General features: G+C 37.0%; 1 protein-coding gene and 1 pseudogene across 3 annotated transcripts in view; one reads left to right on the top strand and one right to left on the bottom strand.

The window, feature by feature from the left end:
- PTPRR (protein tyrosine phosphatase receptor type R) overlaps window positions 1-24458 on the top strand; it is a 282554-nt gene that overhangs the window by 225073 nt on the left and 33023 nt on the right. For all 3 annotated transcript variants that reach the window (XM_004053566.5, XM_055357042.2, XM_055357043.1), the window contains 2 exons: window positions 11229-11308; window positions 11749-11886. In XM_004053566.5, the coding sequence (XP_004053614.2) occupies window positions 11229-11308; window positions 11749-11886 (218 nt within the window). The remainder of the gene's footprint in view (window positions 1-11228; window positions 11309-11748; window positions 11887-24458) is intronic.
- On the bottom strand, window positions 22703-24386 carry LOC101141347 (fumarylacetoacetate hydrolase domain-containing protein 2B-like; annotated as a pseudogene).

Here is a 24458-nt window from a genome sequence, read left to right as displayed (position 1 = left end):
TGGAATTGGAAATACATTGTCAAACTATAATATATTTTTAACTGCTCTATATAGTTAAATTTATTTACTTAAGGTAGAGTCACCATTGAAGGTTATTTTATGACTATACTTGGCCAAAGGGGATGAAAGTGCTGCGTGTTAGAATTTGTGTTCTCTCTCCCTCTCTCTCTCTCTCTCTGTTAAATTTTTATCTAAAATATACCAAACATAAGTAATAAGGGAATATACCTCCATCACAATTATATATACCCAAACCATCATCTAATTTTAGAAGGATTTGGAAATTATTAGCATTAGTTCAAAGTTCAGCCTTCTCCATTTCCTGCCCAGATGATATCAGACAACTGCTTCATAGTCCTGTGTCAGTTTTTCCGTTCACAGAACTGGGTGGACCGCTGGATTCAGGGCACCTGTGCTGACAGCTGATGTTGCAAATGATGGATTTTCTGTTGAAAATGTCTGCAGGCTGAATGCCCCACCCACCACCCCCTGTTGCACAAAATATAATTTAGGAAATATAGCTTAGAAAAGCCACGCTATTGGGTGAAAGCATCCAAAAAGCCTGGAATGAATACACAAAGATGTTCTTTATGGTTTTAGACTGTAATATGAGATAAACTTGAAATATTACATAAAATGATGATTATTAAATGATCAAGAATTTAAACATTATGATTGTTTTTAGTTTTAACCTACACTAAACTCTTCTTAGTTCTAAAAGCTTGACAGCTTGTACATAATAGCAACATTATACAATTCTGAGAATGCCTTGCAACAGATATATGGATAGGCAAGAATCAATTATGAATAAATCAATTTATAATTATAAATTAAATTATAGTCATTTCTCTAATGACAGTGTTATCTTGGCTGAGATTAAAATGCTAAAGTCAAGTTTATATCAAATTATTTTGCAACGTAAACAAATATTAGTGATAAAAATATGTCTACATCCTAAATCACAAAAGTAGTAGGAAAAAACAATCATACATCAATAGAAAATTATTAGCAGACAATAAAATATAATACTGTAATAATAATCATACATCAATAGAAAATTATTAGCACACAATAAAATATTATAATAAGTTTAAAATTTTTATTTTTACTTTAGATTCAGGGGGTACCTGTGCAGGTTTGTTACAAGGGTATATTGTGTGATGCTGCCGTTTGGGCTTCTTCTGACCGCATGACACCCAGAGAGTGAACATAGTACCCAATAGGAAGATTTTCAGCCCTTCTCCCTTTCCCTCCCTCCCTTTTTTTGGAGTCCCAGTTACTATTGTTTTCATCTTTATGTCTATGTGTATCCAGAATTTAGCTCTCACTTATAAGTGAGAACATGCAATATTTGTTTTTCTGTTCCTGTGTTAATTTGCTTAGAATAATGGCCTCCAGCTGCATCCATGTTGCTGCAAAGGACATGATTTTGTTCTTTTTTATGACTTCATGGTGTTCCATGGTGTATGTGCACCACATTTTCTTTATCCAGTCCACTGTTGATGGGCATCTAGGTTGTTTCCATGTCTTTGTTATTGTGAATAGTGCTGCACTATAATAACAAATTTTATGCATATTTATTTTATGCAGTCAGTGTGTTGATACAAATATAAGATAATATAGATACACTTAAAGAATGCCATTTACTCAGGTCTTCATTTTATATTTAAAATTTTAACATCTAATAATGTTTCCTACTTAAATTATGTTTCCTTTTTTATTATATAAAGTACTTAGCACAGAGTAGATATGCAAATAAGTGAACCACTCATTAAAGCAACAAGTTATGTAGCTAAAGCAAGATACTGGAATTAGATTTGATTTCCTACCCCAACAAAAACATTTATAATTTTGGCAGGGTATTTAATCTCCCTATGCCATCCTTTATTCCCAAAAGTAGTGATAACAATACTCTCCTACAAGGCTACTGAGAAAATTAAATGATAGTATGTGTAAAATGTCTGTCAAAGTTCCAACTAATAGTAAGCCCTCAGCTAATGTTAGTTTCTCTTTCCCTCCCTATCTAACTGAAGATGAATCCATTTCTAACCTCAGAACCAATTCCAGGAAATAGGGGTACCATCTATGTATAGAGAAGTTTACAGTTTTAAAAGCAAAGTACTCAAGAGCCCCATTTTCATTCATTTGTAACAGTAGTGATGAAAATGATGATGATTATACATTTTTTGTTTAATTCTTGGCTTTTTTTTTAGTCCAAGCTGTATATTACAAGAGTTTTCCTTGGAAACCTACATTTCCCCATACTCAGTTATATGTTGTATTCTTGCATTTGTAAAAGGAAGTAGTTGGAGCCACACACAGTGGCTCACGTCCTGGAGTTTGAGACCAGCTTGGGCAATATAATAAGACCCCATTTCCACACACACACACAAAAAGTTTAATTACTAGCCTAGGCAACATGGCAAAACCTCATCTCTACCAAAAAATACAAAATGTAGCCAGGCATGGTGGTGCACATGTGTGGTCCCAGCTACTTGGGAGGCTGAGGCAGGAGGATCACTTGAGCCCGGGAGGTTGAGGTCGCAGTGAGCTGTGATCGCATCTGGGAGTAGCCACTGCAATTCAGACTGGGCAACAAAGTGAGACTCCCCTCTCTGAACTTTTAATAAAAAGGATTTGGAAACTTCTAAATACTTGGAAAATACTGTAAGTTACTAATTACCAACATAATTTAGCTTTACAGGGAAACTGTTTCTAAGCAGTTTTTAGCTTTACCAGTAAATCATATACATCATAGGCATTATAAAAACCGAAGGAAGCAGGCCTCTTTTCAAGCCTAAATGGTGTAGGATGTTTATGGAAACTTCTAACAATCAGTGGATACTGAAAGGCATGAAAGATTTCTTGTCCTCTTTGCTAAGAAAAGAAAAAAATATCTAGAAAGTCAAAAACAGGGCTTTAACTCTTTCTCATAGAAATTAATTCTGACATTAAACCCTCTGTGAGCCACATCCCAAATAGAAATCACAAAGGATACAAAAGTTAATTAAATACAGCCTTTGCCCTCTAGGGGCTCACCACACTCCATTGAGGGCAGGCAGAAATTTAAGCACTTAAAATACAAGATGATAAATACTAAAATAAAACTCAGGGGACCCAACCAAAGAAGAGAATGCCTAATTCTGCCTGGGAAGGTCAGGGAGAACTTTAGAAAGACAGTATTTTCTGAATTGAGCCCTGAGGAATGAGGAAGACTTTACCATGCAGAGAAGGCAAAGGAAACAATATGTGCAAAAGCATAAAATCTGCAAGAACATAGAACATTTGGGAGATTGCCCTAGGTCCATGGGGCTAGATTATATGATACACGTGGGAAAGCAGCTGTTGGTGAGGCCTTGGGATGATCATTAAGGATCTGCTCTATCTTGCTAAGTACCCCTCTTGGCATTCATCTTCTAGGCCTGCACTGTCAAGTAGAGCAACCAGAACCCACTTATGGCTAGGTCAGTTTACACTTAAATGAATTAAAATTAAATAAAATTAAAACTTTAGTTTCTCAGTTTTTACTAGCCACATTTCAAGTGCTTAAAAGCTAGAGGCTACATTTTTTGGACAGCACAGATAGATAATATTTTCATCACCTCAGAAAATTCTATTGGTCAGGGCTACTCTAAACTGAATTATCAGTAAGTATATAAATACAATACTTAAGTATGTAAATACAGTAGGTATAATAAAATTGAGTCCAACGGACAAATAGGATTATATACAATACCTTCTTGGAAATTCACAGGGTCCATTAACATACTGAAGACCCTGAGAAGTCCTGCAGTAAAAAGAATATGGTTCAGATTTGTTTAACCCAATGTTTCCCATATTTATTTGGGTACTAACCTCTTTTTGTAAAAGATGACTTAATTTATAAGTCATATAGTTTAATTCTATATGTTATAGAGGTAACGATTTACAGGTAATAAATATTTTGGGAAATACTGCTATGGGCAATTGGGAAGTATGGATGACATTTAGACAATGGAATCATGTGATCAGATTTTGTTTTACAGAGCACCTTGACAGCTATGAGGAGGATGGATTGGAAAAAAGCAAGATTGAAGGCAGGGAGACCAGGAGATACTTGAGTCCTAGTCCAAGAAGACAGCCATGCAAACAGAGAGGCAAGACAGACCCCAGTGTATTTTAGGAGACAGAACAGGCAGAATATGCTAACATTCAAATGCACAGAAACTCTACACGGACTGTAGAGCTGTGGCAGCACACCTAACCTAAACAACAGCGGAAAGCTGTCAGGAACACATGAAGGGCATGAGGAGTTTCACAAACCTGTGGTCCATTCAGAAGGAAATAATAAATAGAAAAGCTGGACTATAAACGAGGAGACCGGGCTGGTCTGAAGTATGTATTTGAGAGCCCTCAGGATGTGCGTAATACAGTCACAGGAATGAATGAGTCACTCAACAAGGCAGTATCAAGTGAGGATAAAAGAGGGTCAAGTTGAATCCTAGAATTAGCAACATGAAAAGGGGCAGATTAAATGAGCAGGAGATTGGAAAGAGGCCACCGAAGAGGGAGCAGGAAAACCAGAACGTTGTGTCCCAGAATCTAAGGGAAGAGAAAACTCGAAAAAAGGATATACAGTCAACAGTTTTTGAATGCTTCAGAGAGGACATGAACAAAAATACCACAATGGGATCACTGGGCTTAACAACAAGAGGGTCAGTGGTGACCTTAGCAAGGGCAGTCTCTGCACAGTGCTAGGGTTAGGATAGATCACAGTGTACATGAGGAGGATTGAGTTGCAGATGAGCATGGAGAAAGTGTGTGTATAATAAACTCTTTCAGAAGTTTGCCTGTCTAAAAAAGAAAAGCAATAGAATAATTGCTAGAGAAGGATACATAGAACTGACCTTTTTTAAAAAAATAGATCTTTAAATCAGTGCAGTAGACATTCACTGAAGGTCTGCTATGCAAGACACTAGATCTTATAAAGATGGTGAAAAATCCCCATCCCTGCCTTCAAAAAGCTCAGAGTGTACCAGGTCAAAGAAATCATAAAGAGATGAATTAGTAATATTAATGTATGCAAATAATGGTAAAAATAATTTTCACATTTTCCGTAACACTTTAGTCCACAAAGAGTCTTTCAACTCTTGATGGAAAGTGATTTCAGAATTTAAGACAATGTTGCTAGCACTAAACGAATCTAACCAATATCAGATACTTGTGCTGTCAGTGAACAAACCCGCTACATGTGCTAACTAAAGACAGCTTCTTCCAAATAGTGAAAAAGACTTCTGTCCAGGCCATGTGTTTGTTGTAGATCAGAAGAAAGGAAATCAGTGCAATAAGCAATTTAGGGCTATCCAGACTGAACTAATCACTGCGTGCATTCTAATGGCAATGTTATGGGGCCTGAGGGCTTAGTTTTAGACTAAGATGATGATTACCTTTTGTTATGTTGCTAAAACGTTATTTTTTATAGATCGTGATAATTATTGGACATGCAAACTCCAACTCTAAGAAACCCTGAATTTGACTTCTGAATATACAAACCCCAGATGTTTGGGATGTACCTATTCTATTAATGCCTCCCTAGGCAGAACTGATTTTGTGATAATACTATTCTTTTCTGAAATATTTTTGCCGGAAAACTTACATATACTATTAAACACAACCCAAATAACAGTGGTTTAAATAATTTAAAAATGTTTTTCCCTCTCAAGTATACCTGCCAGGGTTGATATGGCAGCTTTGCCATGTTATATCTCCAGACTAATCTGTCTGGTTACTTCACCATCCCTAGCGTATTACCTTTGCAGGGTCTAAGATCCTGATCACCATGACCACATCCCAGGCAGCAAGATGGAATCAGAAGTGGTAGAAGGAGAACATCACTCCTCACTTTAATTTCATGATCTAAAAGCCACACGCATCACTTCCTCTCACCTGCTATAAGTGAAAACTTAGTCACATGGCTGCAACTAATGCAAGGGGTGGTAAGAAGGGAAGTCTTACCTTACATCCTACCAAGTTCTCAGCCAGAATTGGGATCTTATTGCTAAAGAAAGACAGGGATGGTGACTACTAGGAGACGACTAGCTCTTAAAATACATATTTGGATATGCGTACTATTGTGTGCTCCAGCTATTGACAGGAAAAATGCCAGACAGCACTGAGCATGCTTGGCAAGAACCTTTAAGGGCACTGTATAGCCAAAGGCTCCCAGCAGGGAACCTCCTCCATGAGATTCTTGGTGGAGCGTGTTCAATAAGTGTTGTTTGCTCCACTGTGGCTTCTCCTCCTTGTTTGTTATTTTGTAATCTGCCAAGTTTTGATCAATAGGATTGATGGAAGATATGTATAAACAATGGAATAATTTCACTCTCATTGTTAAAATTCAGCTCCACAGGTGTTCAAGACCCCTTGGAGGAAAAAGATAAGGTAACAAAAAGCAGTCTAGCAGAAGTCTTTCTACATTACAAAGGGTGTAATAGATTTTATGCAGACTGAGAGGTTTTACCAACAAGGGTAGATTTAGTTTTTTGGAAGGGAGGGGAGCTAAAGCTTATATTATTTGGAGATTACTCTTTAGGTTTTATTTTATTTTTAATTGAAAATAACAGTTGTATATATTTATGGGGTAAAATGTGATGTTTTGATACACGTATACATTGTGGAATGATCAAATCATGCTAATATTAATGTATCCATTACCTCAAATATTTGTTTATTTTTTTGGTGAGAACATTTAAAATCCCATTATTTCAGCTATTTTGAAATATATAATATTATTATTAAACGATAGTCACCATGGTCTGTAATAGATCACCAGAACCTATTTCTCCGAACTGAAATTTTGTATCCTTTGACCACCATCTCCCCTTTCCCCATTCAGCCCACCCACCTAGCCTTTGGTAACCACCATTCTACTCTCTATTTCTATGAGTTCAACTTTTTTAGATTCCACACATAAAGAAGATCATGTCTCTCTGTGCCTGGCTTATTTCATTTAGCATAATATCTGTGAAGTCTATCTATGTTGTCACAAATGACAGGATTTCCTGCTTTTTAAAGGCCAGATAGAACTCCATTATGTATATAGACCATACTTTTCAAATCCATTCATCTGTTGATGGACACTCCAGTTGTTTTCAAACCTTGACTATTGTAAATAGTGCTGCAAGAACATAGGAGTGCAGAAATGCCTTCAACATACTGACTTCAGTTCCTTTGGATATATACTCAGAAGTGGAATTGCTGGATCATATGGTAGTTCATTCATAGTTTTTGAGGAATCTCCATACTGTTTTCCAAAATGGCTATGCTAATTTACATTCTCACCAACAGCCTACCAGGGCTCCCTTTTCTTCACAACCTTGCCAACATTTATCTTTTATCTTTTTGATAATAGCCCTTCTAACAGGTATGAAGTGATATTGTGGTTTTAATTTGCATTTCTCTGATGATTTGAGATGTGGAACATTTTTTCGTAGATCTGTTGGACATTTGCATGTCTTGTTTTTAGAAACGTCTATTCAAATCTTTATCCCTTTTCTAATACGATTATTTTCTTGTTATTGAGTAGTTTGAGTTTCTGATATATTTTGGATATTAGCCCCTTCTTAAGGTATGATTTATAAATATTTTCTCCCAATCTGTGGATTTGCTGTGCAGAAGCTTTTTAGTTTGATGCAATCCCCTGTGTCTATTTTTGCTTTCATTGTGCTTTCAGGGTCATATCCAAGAAATTTTTACCCACATCAATGTCATAGAACTTTGCCCTGGAAGGCACTCTTAAAAAATGAATACAACATTATGAATACAAAATAAGATACAAGGTTCTTATTGAAAATGGCTCGTGCAAGTGAGGGTCAGTCTGCCCCTGACCAACAATTGTAGGAAATGTAGAGATAGATCTGTTAAGACTCTAGGAGATTTGGGGGGAAAATGAAGTGCTTTTGAAAGTTTGGTGCTAGCTTCCATCTCCATAGGGTCTACATTTTCAAACCTCTGAAGGACAAGACTGAGATCGGACTTGTTTCCAGGATGCCTTAAAGAGGGTAGTTTGCTTCAGTACCAGTAGCCCCAACATATCTCTTCAGGAGGAATTTTGATAAGTTCAAGGCCCATGTCCCAAGAGATTTCCATGCTGATGAGCATAGGACCACAATTCCTTGTTCATAGTTAGGTTGTATCCTGATTCTAACAGTCCTTACCTGTTCCACTGTAAGTTTCTCTGTAGTCACCCTACTTCCTTTAGGTCACCCAAAAGGACATGCTAGGATCTTTTGCAAAGTGTTTTGGTTCAAACTGAATGAAAGCCTGCCTCAATCAACAGGATTCTTGGATGTCACCTAAGGGTCTTCCCACTGATTTCCAGAATTTGTTGACATCTTCTAGACTTCTATTGCTTCCATATGGCATGATCAGGAGCTATTTTACCTGTGGCCTATAAGATCAGATAAGCATCTTGGTCTTCACAAGTCAATCTAAAGCTTTAAGCAGAATGGGACTTTCTCCTGCCAAAACCAGATCCCTTATAGCTCAAATCTACTTTATCCATCGTTGGATAGAAGCTCCTATTACTTGTTTTATTTATATATATATAACATATATATAACATATATATAAAACTATATGTTTTACATGTTATATATATAACTATATGTTATATGTTATATATATATATAACATTATATATAACATATATATAATATCTTTATTTCAAATATCCTAGTGACAAATCAGCAAAATTTTACTATATATTTTCAACATCATCTTTGATAATGGCCTTGTTAAATTCTAAGTTTGGTAATCTGGTTTCAACTCTCTGCTTCATTTCTTACTGTGTGACCTTGGGTGAGTTACTTAACCTCTCTGTGCTGCAATATCCTAATCTAAATAAAGAGACTGTTAACAGTATGTACTTTATAGAATTGTACTAATTAAGTGACCTAATGAATAAAATGCTGTTAGCTGCTCTACCTGACACATATAGGAGTCAACAATGAGTGCAATGACAATAACAGTGACCATGATGTCACTCCAGAGTTTTGTGACTGACTCCTTATTGGTCCCTATATTAGCTATTTATTGCTATGGAACAAATTACCCCAAAATTTAGTGGCTTAAAACAATACACATTTATATCTCACAATTTCTGTGTGCCGGGAATTGGGGAGTGGCTTAGTTGAGTGTCTGGCTGAAGGTCTTTCATGAGATTTCAATTGAGTTGTTGGCCAAGCCTTTGGTCAGCTGAACACTTGGCTGGCACTGAGGGATCTGCTTCTAAGAGGGCTCATTCATATGCTATCAGCTGGAGGCCTCAGTTCGCCACTATTTCTCTCTTCATTGGGCTGCTTGAGTGCCCTCAAAATATGGTCATTAGCTTCCTCCAGAGCAAGCAACTCAAGAAAGAGCGCAAGGAGGAAACTGTAATACCTTTTATGACCAAGTCACACACCATCCCTACTGCCATATTCTATTTAATTTCTGCCCACATTCAAGATGAGAGGAATTAGTCTCTACTACATTCTTTTAGAAGGAGTGTCAGATAATTGGATGACTACATTTTTAAACCATCACCGTCTTCATGGGCTGGTTAGCCTTTTCCTGAAACTAATTATGGCCTTTATTATCTTTAACCCCAGTTATATATAAAGTGAAATTTAAAACAAATGTTGGCTTGCCAAGTCCTGTTAAATTTTTAATTATTTTAGCTCCCATTTAAATATATTCTATGAAACTTTCTTCCTCTAGTACTTCCTACCTCACCTCCTCTTTGATTGTCTCAGTTTTGGTGGGGAATGTAAGAGATTGTGTTTACCCAGAAGATGCTCAATGATAGTGTGTTACTAAAAAAATATGGGAATGGGAGAAGTTTTTCTTTGCTGCACCCCTGTTTTTACACCACACTCCACTGAGAAAGGAAGCTGAAAAGCATTGAATTTGGTGTTTTTTAAGAAAGTAACTAAGCAACCACTAGGATATAACATTTTGTATTTTAATTGTCAGTTTACATGGCTATCTTCACATGAGAGCTGCAGCACAGCGTAGTGGCTAATGGTACTCTAGTGTTAGTGTGGATTCAAAGCCTGACTCCATTACCTACTTCTTGGCTGTGTACCTATGGGCAAATTATTTAACCTATCTTAGTTTCCTATCTGAAAAATGGGGAAGGAGTCTTACCCATTATCTTAGGTACTTTTATTGAAGTTACAAGAAAATTAAATGATATAATATCTGTAAAGCAATGAGAACAGACTCTGACATCTAATAAACAATAAATGTATGTTGTTTGTTATTTTATGAGCAGACTGAAAACTCACTGAAATGAATCATAGTTTTTTGTTTTGTTTTGTTTTGTTTCGTTTTTGTTTTTGAGACAGGCTCTCCCTCTGTTGTCCAGGCTGGAGTGCAGTGGCACAATCTCAGCTCACTGCAACCTTGGCCTTTCGGGTTCAAGCAATTCTCATGCCTCAGCCTCCCAAGTAGCTGGAACCACAGACATAAGCCACCATGCCTGGCTAATTTTTTTTTTTTTTTTTTTTTTTTTTTTTGAGATGAAGTCTCACTATGTTGCCTAGGCTTGAAGCCCCAGGCTCAAGGGATCCTCCTGCCTCAGCCTCCCAAAGTGCTGAGATTACAGCGTAAGCCACTGTGCCCAGCCTTGAAATGAATCATGTTTATCTTTATCTTTGCAACCTCCCTCTTCCCCTGGCTTGCCTATCCTCACACAGATAGCACGTAATAGATTATTAATCTCATCCATCTCGGAAGATCAGGAGATCTGGCCAGGACATAATGGTCAGACAAGGTGAGGTTGAGACCTGAGGGTCTAAATGAGATGAGATAGTAAAATATAAATAATTGGTAGAGTATAGCCTGATTTACCTCCATAGGGAAGGGAGAGAGATGGGAGTGAGGAGACCTGGTACAAATTCCAGATCCAAAGTATAAGAGTGGGTGCAAAAATGAGAAATGAGGTCGAGAACCGGAACAGATGAGAAATGGCCTGAAATATAAACTCATCAGCTTAGGCTTATGGATGAGCTTTATGTCAGGAGTGAAGACAGGCCCAAATGTCCCTCAATAAACATATGGATCAAGCAATGGACACCAAAGACAAACATTGACATGCACCAGATAATCAATACATAACAGGTTTCTACTTACTGGTTATTGGCTTTCTAAGGAACTTTAAAAAGAGTAAATCTGTTTAATAAATTCTTTTTTGTTTTCTTCATTAGATCCCCTCAGCAGAGTGTGTTTAAGACCAAAAAATGTAACCGATTCATTGAGCACCTACATTAATGCTAATTATATTAGGGTAAGTAAATCAGTACAAATTTCTTTCTGGTGACTTCCTGTTTGGAATTGTTGGTTTTATTTTCTTTTTCCTAGAGTAGATTAAGCTTGGTTTAACTTGATTACCAGCAAGATTTCATTTTGTTTGGTTTTTTTATCTTAGTCATAATCAACATTGTTAATGGGTCTTTTAGGATGACTTTCCTTTTACTGTGAGTCTCTGGCAACAGTGCTCTATATGGGTACTCTGCTGAGGACTGGGCATTACAACCCTTAATACCATGTGCTATCCTTAACTTGCTGCCAAAATACCCATGGAAATTGTTGTACCAGAGTCAGTGAAGCCGTAACCTGTGTTGCTTTTGTACTAGCCCAGCTATTTCGTTGAAGATCTTTCACCTAAACTTTCACTGCAAGGCATGAACTTAAAAACCAATATTTTTGTCTCTTTACTCCATCTAGGGCTACAGTGGCAAGGAGAAAGCCTTCATTGCCACGCAGGGCCCTATGATCAACACCGTGGATGATTTCTGGCAGATGGTTTGGCAGGAAGACAGCCCTGTGATTGTTATGATCACAAAACTCAAAGAAAAAAATGAGGTATGATCTTTAATCAAGTTCTGAATGTTATACATGTTCTGTTGCTATAGAAGAGATATTGTGTAAGTAAAATTGCCAGGGACTTAGATTTAAGATGGAAACTTTGAGACATTTAAAGGCTAAGTCACTTAATACATCCCAAATATAATAAGTGCTATTATCCTATGAATGTCAACTTTCTTTCAGACAAGTCAATATACTTGGCATATACATATCTAATTTGTACCCACAAAAGAAATAAGGGGCCATGAATTATCACCCTAATTTATAAGCAGGTAAATAAAACCTTATTCGTTCACACCCAAGTCATTTTTTGAACACCTACTATGTGACAGGTACTACTGTAGTCATTGGGGATACAATAGTAAACAAAACACACCAAGATCCCTGCCCTTGGTAGATTTTAACTTTCTAGTGGGAGAAGACAGACAAACAACACTACACATAATAAACTTATAAATGGTGTAATATATGAGAAGAGATTAAATGCTATAGGAAAGAAAGTAGAGCAGGCTAAGTGGAATGGGTATACCAGGCAGTAAGGAGGGGGTGATGGGGAATTGCAGATTACATTTAATAATGCAAAGAGGGTGGGCAAGGTGAGCCTCATTAAGAATACAAGATTTGAGGGCAGTTACAGAAACCAATCAACTTTCTCAATATCTTCATAATAAGAAATCCAAGAAAGACAGAATTTGATTTCGTTTCCATACTAGTAGTCTTTTCTAAGGATTTAGCTTGCAGAATACTTATTCTGTATTTTGCATAATAAAAATACAATTGTAATATTCCTGAGGGCTGATATCCGAGGTACCGCTTACATTTTAGGACAACTTACTGGGATTATTTACAGTCTAATTTTAATCAGCATTTCAGTGTTTGTTTTCTTGTCAAAAATATTGTACCAGGGCTTCACCATGACAGTAAGAATTTAAGAAAACTAAGCATTCCTTTATAAGCCTTTGGTGATTATAATCCTTGAGTACAGCATAATCCTGCTGCTAATGGACATCATCTAGGCTCACAAAACAGCAATTTATATGTGTTTTAAAGCTTGTTATTTTCTTATATTTTTGCTACAATAGATAAAACTTTTTTTCCTGAACTATATTCTGGAAAAATAGCATATTTTTGGCCAGTAGATAAAGTTATATACTCAATTCACTGCATGGCTTACTAACTAAACACACTTCTATGAATCTGATATTAAAGCCTGAGGTGGCATTATAAAAATAACCCCTAATATTCTCAGCTGTTTCCCACACAGTGTCAATCTATCAACATATTAAGCCACTGACAATTCCTTCACAGTTGTTTAATATGCATGACATTTTTATGATAGAAAAGATTTTTCAAGTTTAAGAGGTGTATTCTCTGTATGTGTACATTTGTGCATTCCTACATAGAACTTATGTAATACAGCAGACTAGATAACCTGAAAAACCTCTCACTACAAAACCAGTTATACTGTGCAGAATATGAAACAGCATGCAAAGAAGAGCTTTGAAAAAAAGTAAAGGAAATCCCAGTGCTTAATAAAAAGAGACTAAAAGGCATAAAACCAGAAAATTAAACATATTGTAATGGTAATACAAGACCTGGAGACAAAGCCTGATCTTGCAGGAGCCAGGTGTTGGAACTGAGACCTTACATAAAGTGAGCACCTTCAAAGGTAACACCTCCAGTAAAAAAGTGAACAACAAAAATGAATCTGCCTACTAATATAGGATGATGCTAAGAAATTCGCCTAAGTCTGGCCTTCTTATGGTATAAATGAAAAGGCTCTCGAGTATTTAAAGCTGAGAAATCACAGAATTCAAAAATCAAGAAACACCAAGTGAAGTCATTAACATAAAAAGTAATACTAGGTTGGTAAAGCCCTATGATACTTTACAGAAACGAAGGCAAAAACTTTCTGATGCACATACTCTCAGCATATACCTCACAGATTTCCATAGAAAAGCCCAGCCAGGGCAAAGCAAGAGAGCCGACTAGAGAAGCAATGCTCATACTTCCCACCAAAAAAAAGAGCCAAAACAACAAATAAGAAAGTATGTTTGAACTGGAGTGTTTGAGGGAGCGCACTGGAATACAGTAGGAGAGAGACAGAAATCCTGTGAGACAAGAGACCTTTAGTGAGGGTCACACAGAGAAGAGAATGAAGCACTCTGCCTCTGCCACACCGCCATCTCCCCAGCCAGGATTAGCTCAGAACAAGGAGATGCATCCCCAGTGGGGACTAGGCAAGCAAGAGGCCCCAGCAGCCCCCATTAATGTCACAGACATCTGCACTCTTTGTTGCTGAGAATCCTGCAGTTTCTACAGACCCTGAGTCCAGTTTAGGGAGCTGCCTGACAGCCACATGGCTGCAATGCCCCAGAGAAGGAGCCCACATTGTATCCCCTCATCCCTGTGACTCAAGCTGCAGCTATATGATGCCATTTTGAAACCAGAGCCACAACTACAGTACATCCTGTTCCAGGAGCCAGTAGCCACCATCTCTTTTCATTCCTAAGGCTACACTGCCATTACACTACCTTCACACGCAGTAGTACACCATTCCCTTGCTGAGTTGCTACAGCTCCCTACCCCCTGGGAACAAGCTCCTAGGAGGTGTTGCACCTTTCACATCCTAGTGACTGCAGCACCCTGAACCCTGTCTCTCAGAGCCTAGATCCAGTGCCCCATCCATGAAGCCCATATAGCACCTTGCCCTCAAAGGAACAGACAATCTTGATCAGCAGAGAAACCAAGTCCAAACTGGCCTCATGCACAGTCAGCATGCTCACCAGCGAACGCACCATTCCAAAGCGAGTCCCACCCAAACCAGTGGACCAGCCCCTGCATGTCCCTGGTACACTCAACAGTCGGGTGCACTACTTCTAAGGATGCCCCAACCTGAGCTGGCAGACCTGTCCGCATATACCACCAGTAAGCTCACCAGCTGGGCATGTCATTTTCAGGGGACTTCCACTCTGAGTTGGCAAGCCAAGCCCCATGCTTGCCAGCCAAGTACACTGCCCCCAGAGAATCCCTAACCCAAGCTGGCAGACTGGCTGCTGCATGCTCACCAGCCATGTATGCATCTCACAGCGGGTCCCCACCTAAACAGTGGACTTGTTCTTGTGCTCACCAGCCAAGTGTGCTGTTTCCAGGGGTGACCTGTCCTGAGCCAGCAAACTAGCCACACCAAGGCCTTCAGAGGTTATCAATAAAGTTGACTACAGCTTAAAAACCTGCAGAGACTACACTACTGCACACACATAGAGCAAAAGCCAATGTACCCTACCCAACCAATACCCTCAGACACATCTGCTGGTGAAAGTCATTCCCTTCAAAAGTCACTCCATAAAATTAAAAGAGTTGACCATTCCATCAGATGCACAAATATCAATACAGGGATACAAGATACATGAAAAAGCAAAGAAACATGACACCATCAAAGAAGCAGAAGAATCCTCCAGTAACTGACCCCTAAAGAAATGGAAATTTATAAATTGCCTGAAAAGGAATTTAAAATAATGACCTGAAGGAAATTATGAATTGTGGATGGGGGAAGGGAAAGTCTAGAATATTTGTATGTGACCAAAGTTAAGTTGTTATCAGCTTAAAATATTCTAAGTTCTTTTTACATAAGCCCAGAATAACCACAAAGAAAAAAATTACAGCAGATACACAAATCAAAAAGAGAAATGAATCAAAGCTTATCACTGTGGAAAACCACCAAGTCACAAAGGGAAACAATAAGAGTAGAAGAAAGAAACAAAGTATCTAGAAAACAGTTAACAAAATGGCAGGAGTAAGTTCTTACCTGTCAGTAATCATCTTGAATGGAAATAGATTAAATTTTCCAATTAAAAGATATGGAGTGGCCAAATGGGGGAAAGAAAAAAACGCAAGACTCACCTATATGATGTCTATAAGAAACTCACTTCACATGTAAAGACATATAGACTGAAAGTGAAGGGATGAAAAATTGATATCACATGCAAATGGCAACTAAAAGAGACCAGGAGTAGCTTCACTTATACCAGGTAAAATAGACTTCAAATCAAAAATCACAAAAAAGCATAAAGAAGATCATTATATAATGATACATGGGTTAATTCAACAAAAAAAAATTGTAAATATGTATGCACCTAACACTAGAGTACCCAAATATAAAGAGCAATTATTTATTAGATTAAAGAAAGAGATAGACTGCTATATAGTAATAATCATGAACTTCAACACCCCACTCTCAGCAATGGACAGATCATCCAGACAGAAAATAAACAAACATTGGATTTAAACCACACAATAGACCAATTGGACCTAACAGATATTTACAGAACATTTCACCCAACAACTGCAGAATACACGTTTTTCTTAACGGCACAAGACAAGCCTTAACAAATTTTAAAAGATCAAAATCATTTTAAATATGTTTTCTGACCACAATGTTATAAAACTAGAAATCAACAACAGGAAGAAATTCAGAAACTTTACAAATACATGAAAATTAAACAATATGCTCCTAAACAACCAATGGATCAATGAAGACATTAAAAGGGAAATTTAAAAATTCCTTGAGACAAATAGAAAGATAGCATATCAAAGTCTTTGGAATACAGAAAAAGCTGTTCTAAAAGGGAAGTTTATATCAATAAATGCTTACATTTGTTGAAATGTAAGTGAAAGATGATAACCTAATGACACACCTCAAGGAACTACAAAAACAAGAACAGGCTGGGCAGCGTGGCTTACGCTTGTAATCCCAGCACTTTGGGAGGCCGAGGCAGGCAGATCACTTGAGGTCAGGAGTTCAAGACCAGCCTGGCCAACATGGTGAAACCCTGTCTCTACTAAAAATACAAAAATTAACTGGGCCTGGTGGTACACACCTGTAATCTCAGGTACTTGGGAGGCTGAGGCAAAAGAATCAATTGAACTAAGGAGACAGAGGTTGCAGTGAGCTGAGATCATGCCACTGCACTCCACCTTGGGCAATTGGGAGACAGAGAGAGACTCCATCTCAAAAAAAAAAAAAAAGGACAAGAACAAATTAAACCCAAAATTAATAGAAGGAAGTAAATAAGACAAAGCAGAAATAAATGAAATACAGACAGAAAAATACAAAACATCAATAAAAAGAAAAGATCATGTTTGAAAACATAAAACTGACAAAACTTTAGATGCCACAGAAATGCAAAGAATTATAAAAGACTATGGTGAACAATACTACACGAACAAATTGGATAATCTAAAAAAAAGAATAAATTCCTGGACACATGCAACCTTCCAAGATTGAACAATGAAGAAATAGAAAATCTGAAAACGCTAATGAGTGAGGAAATTAAATCAGTAACAGAACCTATCCTGGCCGGGTGCTGTGGCTCACGCCTGTAACCCCAGCACTTTGGCAGGCCGAGGCAGCCAGATCACCTGAGGTTGGGAGTTCCACACCAGCCCAGCCAACATGGTGAAACGCTGTCTCTACTAAAAATACAAAAATTAGCTGGGCTTGGTGGTGCGTGCCTATAATCCCGGCTACCTGGGAAGCTGAGGCAGGAGAATCACTTGAACCCGGGACTGGGAGGTTGCAGTGAGCCAAGATCATGCCACTGTACTCCAGCCTGGGTGACACAGTGCAACTCCATCTCAAAAAAAAAAAGTATCCCATTGAAGACAAAACCCAGGACCTGATGGCTTCATCAATGAATTCTACCAAACATTTAAAGAATACCAATTCTCCTCAAACTATTCAAGAAAATTAAACAGGAGAGAACATATCCAAACTCATTCTACAAGGCCAGCATTACCCTAGCACCCAAACCAGACAAGGACTCAACCAAAAAAGAAACTACAGGTCACTCTGATATACATGCAAAAATGCTCATGAAATATTAGTAAACCATTAGTAAAAATCAATAGCACATTAAAAACATCATCCACTATGATCAAGGGAATTCATCCCAGGGATGCAAGAATGGTTCAATTTACACAAACTAATAAATATGATACATCACGTTAACGGAATGAAGGATAAAATCCATATCATCATTTCAATAGACGAAGAAAAATAATTTGACAAAATTCATCCCTTCATGATAAGAACTGTCAACAAATTAGATATAGAAAGTATGTACCTCAACACTAAAAAGTCCATATATGACAAGCCCACAACAAACATCATATTGAATGTGGAAAAGTTGAAAGCTTTTCTCCTAAGATCTGGGATAAGGATATCCACTTTCACCACTTCTATTCAACATAGTACTGGGGGTCCTAGCCAGAGTAATCAGGCAAGAGAAAGAAATAAAGGCAAAATCGGAAAGGAAGGCGTCAAACTATCCCTGCTTGCAGATCATATGATCATATATATGGAAAACCCTAAAGACTGCACCAAAACTTGTTAGAACTAATAGACAAATTTAGTAAAGTTCAAGGATACAGATTTAACATTCAAAAATCAGTAGCATTTGTATATGCTAATGGTGAGCTAGCTAAAAACGAAATCAAGAAAACAATTCCATTTACAATTGCTACCAAAAAATAGAGATACCTAAAAATAAATCTAACCAAAGAGGTGAAATATCTTTTATACTGAAAACTATAAATCATTGATGAAGGAAATTGTAGAGAACACAAATAAACAGAAATATATCCTGTGTTCATGGAGTGGAATAATTAATATTGTTAAAATGTCCATACTACGCTAAACAATCAATAGATTCAATGCATTCCCTATCAAAATACCAATAACATTCTTCATGGAAAAAAAATTTTTAATCCTAAAATTTGTATGAAGCGACAAAAGATCTTGACTAGCCAAATCATTCTTGAGACAAAAAAAAAAAAACCTGGAGGCATCATACTACCTGACTTCAAAATATACTACAAAGTTACAGTATCGAAAACAACATGATATTGGCAAAAAAACAAACACATAGACCAATGGCATGGAATATGGAACATACAGCCCAGAAATAAGAAAGGATTTTGAATATTCTCACTACAAACAACAAATAATAAATGTTTGCAGTGATGGATATACTGATTGCCTTTATTTGATCATTAACCCATATATACATGCATTGAAGTATCACATTAATATGAATATGTACAATTCTGTGTCATTTAAAATAAAATAAAATAAACTCTTAGCAAACATAAGCCTACAATCAAAATTATGAGGCATACAAGCAAACAATAAAAACCATGAGAAAAAATCAGAAGCAGCAACAATTAAATAGATTCACATAAATTAAAATAACTGAAATAATAAATGTAGGCTACTCTTTTAAATAATTAAGCACAAAAAGCATAAAAAATTTGACACAGGAACAAGTTACTATCCAAAAAGGCTATGAAGATTTAAAACAAACCAACAAATACTAGAAATAAACATTATAGAGACATTAAATTTTAAAAAAATCTTATTAGATAGGTTTAGCATCAAATAAGACACAGCTAAATGAATAACTAATGGATTCAAATATAAAGCTAAGGAAAATACCTAGAAGATCAAAATGACAAAAAATAAAAAAGAGTGTCTAAGAGACATAGAGGATAGTATTTGATATCCAATATACCATAACAGGTGTTTTAGAAGGAGAAAGAAGAGGATATGAGAAAAGAAGTAATATTTGAAGAAATAATAGGTAGGGATTTTCCAAAACTGATGGAAGACTTGAGTTCAAAAATCTAAAAAGCACAATAAATCCTAGGCTGAATAGGTAAATGTAAATCACAGCTAGACACATCTCTGGAACTGAAAAAGCACCAAAGAAAGTAATTACTCCCACCAGAGTAACTAACCAAAAAAAAAAAAAAGGCTTTTCTATAGCAAAACTAGAAGCCAAAAATCAGTAGAATATTACCTACAAAGAACTGAAAGAAAATACTTGACTAACCAGAACTTTATACCCAACAAATCTATCCTACAGGGCCAGGTGTGAAAGACATTTTCAAACTAACAAAAATGGTAAGAATTTACCACCAAAAAAAATCTTACCAAAACAACTACAAGGGAGGATAAAACAGAATGAAGAAGAATTCAATCCAGAAAAAAAGTACTCAAATATAAGAAATAATAGTGAGCAAAGAAAGTAAAATATGAAGGTGAAACTAAAATACTGGATAATGATAGTATTTAAAATTTGAGAAGATGAGGAAAGTTAAAATATTTCTGTGTTATTCATGAAAACAGAAATATCAGCCAAGGTTAGACTTTTAGGTAAATATGCATGTTCAAATTTTAAGATTAGCCGCTAAAAGGATGGAATTAGAATGTATAATTTCCAATCTGGTAGAAGAGGGAAAAGACAGAATTTCGAAAATAAACCAAAATAAAAGAGAAAACAAAAGGTGACATAGAAAAATCAGGATAAACTTTTGCCTAATTGGAAGATAGAAAAAAATCCAAATCATACTAAATATAAACAAATAAATTGCAAATTAAATATCAGAGATTACCAAACTGATAAAATAAATAAATTCAGTTAAATGCTGCCTACAAGAGGACACAGAAATGTTAAAATGGAAAGGATGGAAAAAAATACACCAAACTAATACTAATCAAAAGTCAAGTCAGATAAAACTGACTCTCAAAAGAATAATTCTTAAAAGAATATTCTCAAAAGAATAATTACTAGAGAGGTTACCAGAGATAAAGAATGTCAGATGAAAATGAATTTCAAATCAAAACAATCATTATCAGAGAGCTTACTAGAGATAAGGAATATCAATCTATAACACTAAAATGTGAAATTCACAAGTAAGATTCTAAATATATAAATGCATAATATACATAACCTTCCCCCAAATATCTGAAGCATTAATGGGCAGAATTAAAGAAGGAATTGATAAATCACCATCACACTGGGAGAAAACCCAACAAAAATCAGATATTAGTATTTATTAAGCAGACAAAAAATAAAAATATAGAAAAAGTTTATACATAACCTTTATTCAAATTAACAAGCTTAGTTTAAGAAAGATATATAGAACCTTCCCATCAGTAATCTCATAATATAAATTTTCAAAGCATGAGATTTTGTGAAAAGTGACCAACTACGACTATATAGCAAGTCTTGGCAAATTTCCAGGAATAACTATACATATATGCTTCAATTCAGTGCATTAAGTTAGAAATAAAAAGCAGAAAGATAAGATTAAAAAATACATTTTGATGCTTAAAAAAAGTTTTAACACACACACAATTCATGGATGAAAATGAATTTATAATAAAACTGTAAATTACCTGCAATTCAGGGATGATGAAAATACTACACATCAAGTCTTGTGAGATGCTGCTAAAAATGCTCATAGAAGGAAGTTTATAGGTATGAATATGATATTATAAAAGAATTTGTGATCTGAGCAACAGACTTAAGTTAGTAAAAGAACTATAAAATGAACAGGAGAAAAAAAAGGAAGGAATAATGAAGAATAAATGTTAAACATAAAACAAAGATAAAAGGATTGATGAGGCCAGGCATGGTGGCTCATTTCTGTAATCCCAGCACTTTGGGAGGCTGAGGCAGGAAGATTGCTTGAGGCCAGGAGTTTGAGACCAGCCTAGACAATGTAATGAGACTTATATCTCAACAAAAAATTTGAAAATTAGCCAGGGGTGGTGGTGCGCACCTGTTGTCTTAGCTACTCAGAAGGCTGAGGCAAAAGGATCCCTGGAGCCCAGAAGATTGAGGTTGCAGTGAGTTATGATTGGGCTACTCTGCACTTCAGCCGGGCCAACAAAATGAGACCCTGCCTTAAAAAAAATTTTTAAAAAGGATTGATGTAAACAAAAGTCAATCTTTTGAAGTCTAATAAAATAGGCAAAACTAGCAGAATTAAAGGAAATGCAAACAAAAACATTAAAAATGACTATAATTAAAGCAGAGATTTAAATAAAAGAGGACACTATGAATGACTTCATGCAATATTTAGCACCATTTCGTAGATCTGAGCAAAATGCCTTACCCCTGCCCACTTTGGTTTGAATTTTCTGAGTAAATTGTCATAAAATAAATATTATTTCAAAGTGCATTCATGCCCTTAAATATTTCTTATTATTTCTATTTCTTCTTCTATTACAAATAAAATCTTATAAAATCAACATAGCACCATAATTTATGAAACTATTTGTAAATATAAGTATGTAAATGTTTTAAAACAAATAATATTTTCCCCAGAAAAATTACTTACTTATTACATGCAATTTAGTGTTGCATATGTACTAAGGATTAACACTTGGCAAATGATATGTGAAACAATATCTCACGAGGATTACAGAATAGATTGTAATAACTGTGTAAGATACATTATGGTGTTTGTTCTTTTGAGCATTTCAATCTTTGAATCTTGTAATGTATGTTTATCTCTGTTCGCTCTTATAGAAAAAGTCAGGAATGTGCCTTTAGTGCTTTACCTCATTCTTGAATCAGGGTTTTAGCAGGACAGAAACTAAGATTGCTGGTTAGGCAGAAGACATTTCCTAGAGGGTGTGTAATATGTGACATATTTTAAAGAAATCCAGTAGGGATGATGTGAGCAATTATTAATATGCAAAAGCCCCAGCAGACAGTTGCTCTCATCCTCCTCCAAGACCAAGGATGTCATTGTACCAGAACTGCTGTATAAGTCAAATATATATATATATATATATTTTTTTTTTTTTTTTTTTTTTGCTTTGGCCCAACGTATTTATTGAAGAGAGCTCTGTCCTTCTCCCTTCTACCTAGAAGAGGAGGCTTACAGGGCTGGCACCTGCCCACACCTGGCATTCTACCTTTTTCTGGGCTAAGCTGAGTGGGAGCAGATGCCCCCATCCTATGACCAGGGCCTGTGCAGGAGCCATCACATCACCTTGCTGATGATGACACCTTGTTCTTCAATTTCACACTGGACTTCATCTCCCTTCTCGAGAAAGACAGGAGGTTTCCTGAATACACCAACACCTGGGGAGGTCCCAGTCAGGATGACATCCCCTGGGTAAAAGGTGACAAACTGGGAGACCCAGGCTATCCGCTCCTCTGTCTTGACCACCATCTGGTTGGTGTTGTTGCTCTGGACCACCTCCCCGTTCACTTGGAGCAGATCTTTAAGATGTGTGCATCTGCTACACTGTCCTTGGTCACCAAGGCAAGGCCCAGAGGGCAGAAGGTGTCAAAGGTTTTTCCCAGCAGCCACTGTTTCCCATCATGTCTCATTTGCCAGTCACGAGCACTCACGTTATGAGCCGCAGTGAAGCCAGCCACATGGGCCATGGCATCTGTGGCCTTGATGTGCTTGCCTTTCTTTCCAATGACCACAGCCACTCCACTTCCCAGTGTACCTCCTGGCTCTCTGATGGGAGGACCATCTCATCATAGGGCTCCACAATGGAGTTGGCAAACTTGCTGAAGATGATGGGTTCCGTGGGCACGGGCACATTCTGTTCTTTGCAGTGGTCCACATAACTCATGCCCACACACACCACCTTATCTGGCCACGTGGCTGGAGCCAGGGAGGTTACTTCCAACCATGGTAGGACTGGAAACTGGGCACCTGAGGCTCTTCTTGCCACTGAGAGGATGGCCTCTCCCTGCTCTAGGAACTGTGTCATCATTTTGGGGAGCATAGAGTCAAAGGCATTGAGGTTGATAACCCTTCCACCATTCCCCATCTCTGGGCCCAAGTGAGGCCCCACCAGGTGGGGTGCCTGGAACTGGACTAGTCTCATGTCTCTGGAGGGTTGAAAGGGCCACTTCTGAGCCTGCAGCAGAGCTGTGAGCAACTTTCTTCTACCAGAGAACAGCATCAGAGCCTGGCGGCGGTGGCTGGTCCTCCTGCGCTGGGTTAGTGCTTGTGGGGCCAGAGGTCAAGGACAGCAGGTGCCTGAGCACTGGCACCAATGACCGCAGCTAGCCAGGGAACTGCATGCAGCAGCCTCAAATATGTATTTCAGAGTGATAAACAGTTGGTTTACCTATGATGCTCAGAGCTCTCCATTTAGTATCTGCAAGGGAATAAAGCATATCTTGTTCTTTCTTTCTCAAGTGCAGTAATTGTCCTCAGAGATAACCTGTTGTTACCATTCTCAGATTTCAGTCTTTACAGGAGAGCCAAATGGATCTGTGGAAAGCTAGAATTTTTTTTAACAATTCCTACACCAATGGGTGGTTGAAGTTTTAATTTTTTCTTTGGCCACATAATTCAGAAATTGGAGAAATGATTTTTGTTTCTGCGTTACAATTTTTAGCCTCCTGTCTTTTTTAATGTCTGAGATATACCTTCTGGGGATATCAAAGTCAAACATTTATGTTATATGTCTTCTATGTGTCATCTGCTTTGTGCTTTTTTTCCCTACAGCCAGTCATAATCCCAAATATTACAATAAAAATTTTGTTATTTTTTATTATTCATTACTCTTTAAAATAAAAAATTCTGTCTAGACTCTCCAAAGACATAAATATAATACAATACAGGAAACGCTGATGTTTTACAGATAAAAATGATACTGAGAAGTCTGGCACAAAAGAAATACACAGTAGACTTCACACTACCAGGAAAATTCTGTTTACCAAAAATGTGCCAACTTTCAATTG

The sequence above is a fragment of the Gorilla gorilla genome, chromosome 10 (assembly GCF_029281585.2).
Source record: "Gorilla gorilla gorilla isolate KB3781 chromosome 10, NHGRI_mGorGor1-v2.1_pri, whole genome shotgun sequence".
Lineage (NCBI taxonomy): Eukaryota > Metazoa > Chordata > Mammalia > Primates > Hominidae > Gorilla > Gorilla gorilla.
This window is presented reverse-complemented; position numbering and strand designations above follow the sequence as displayed.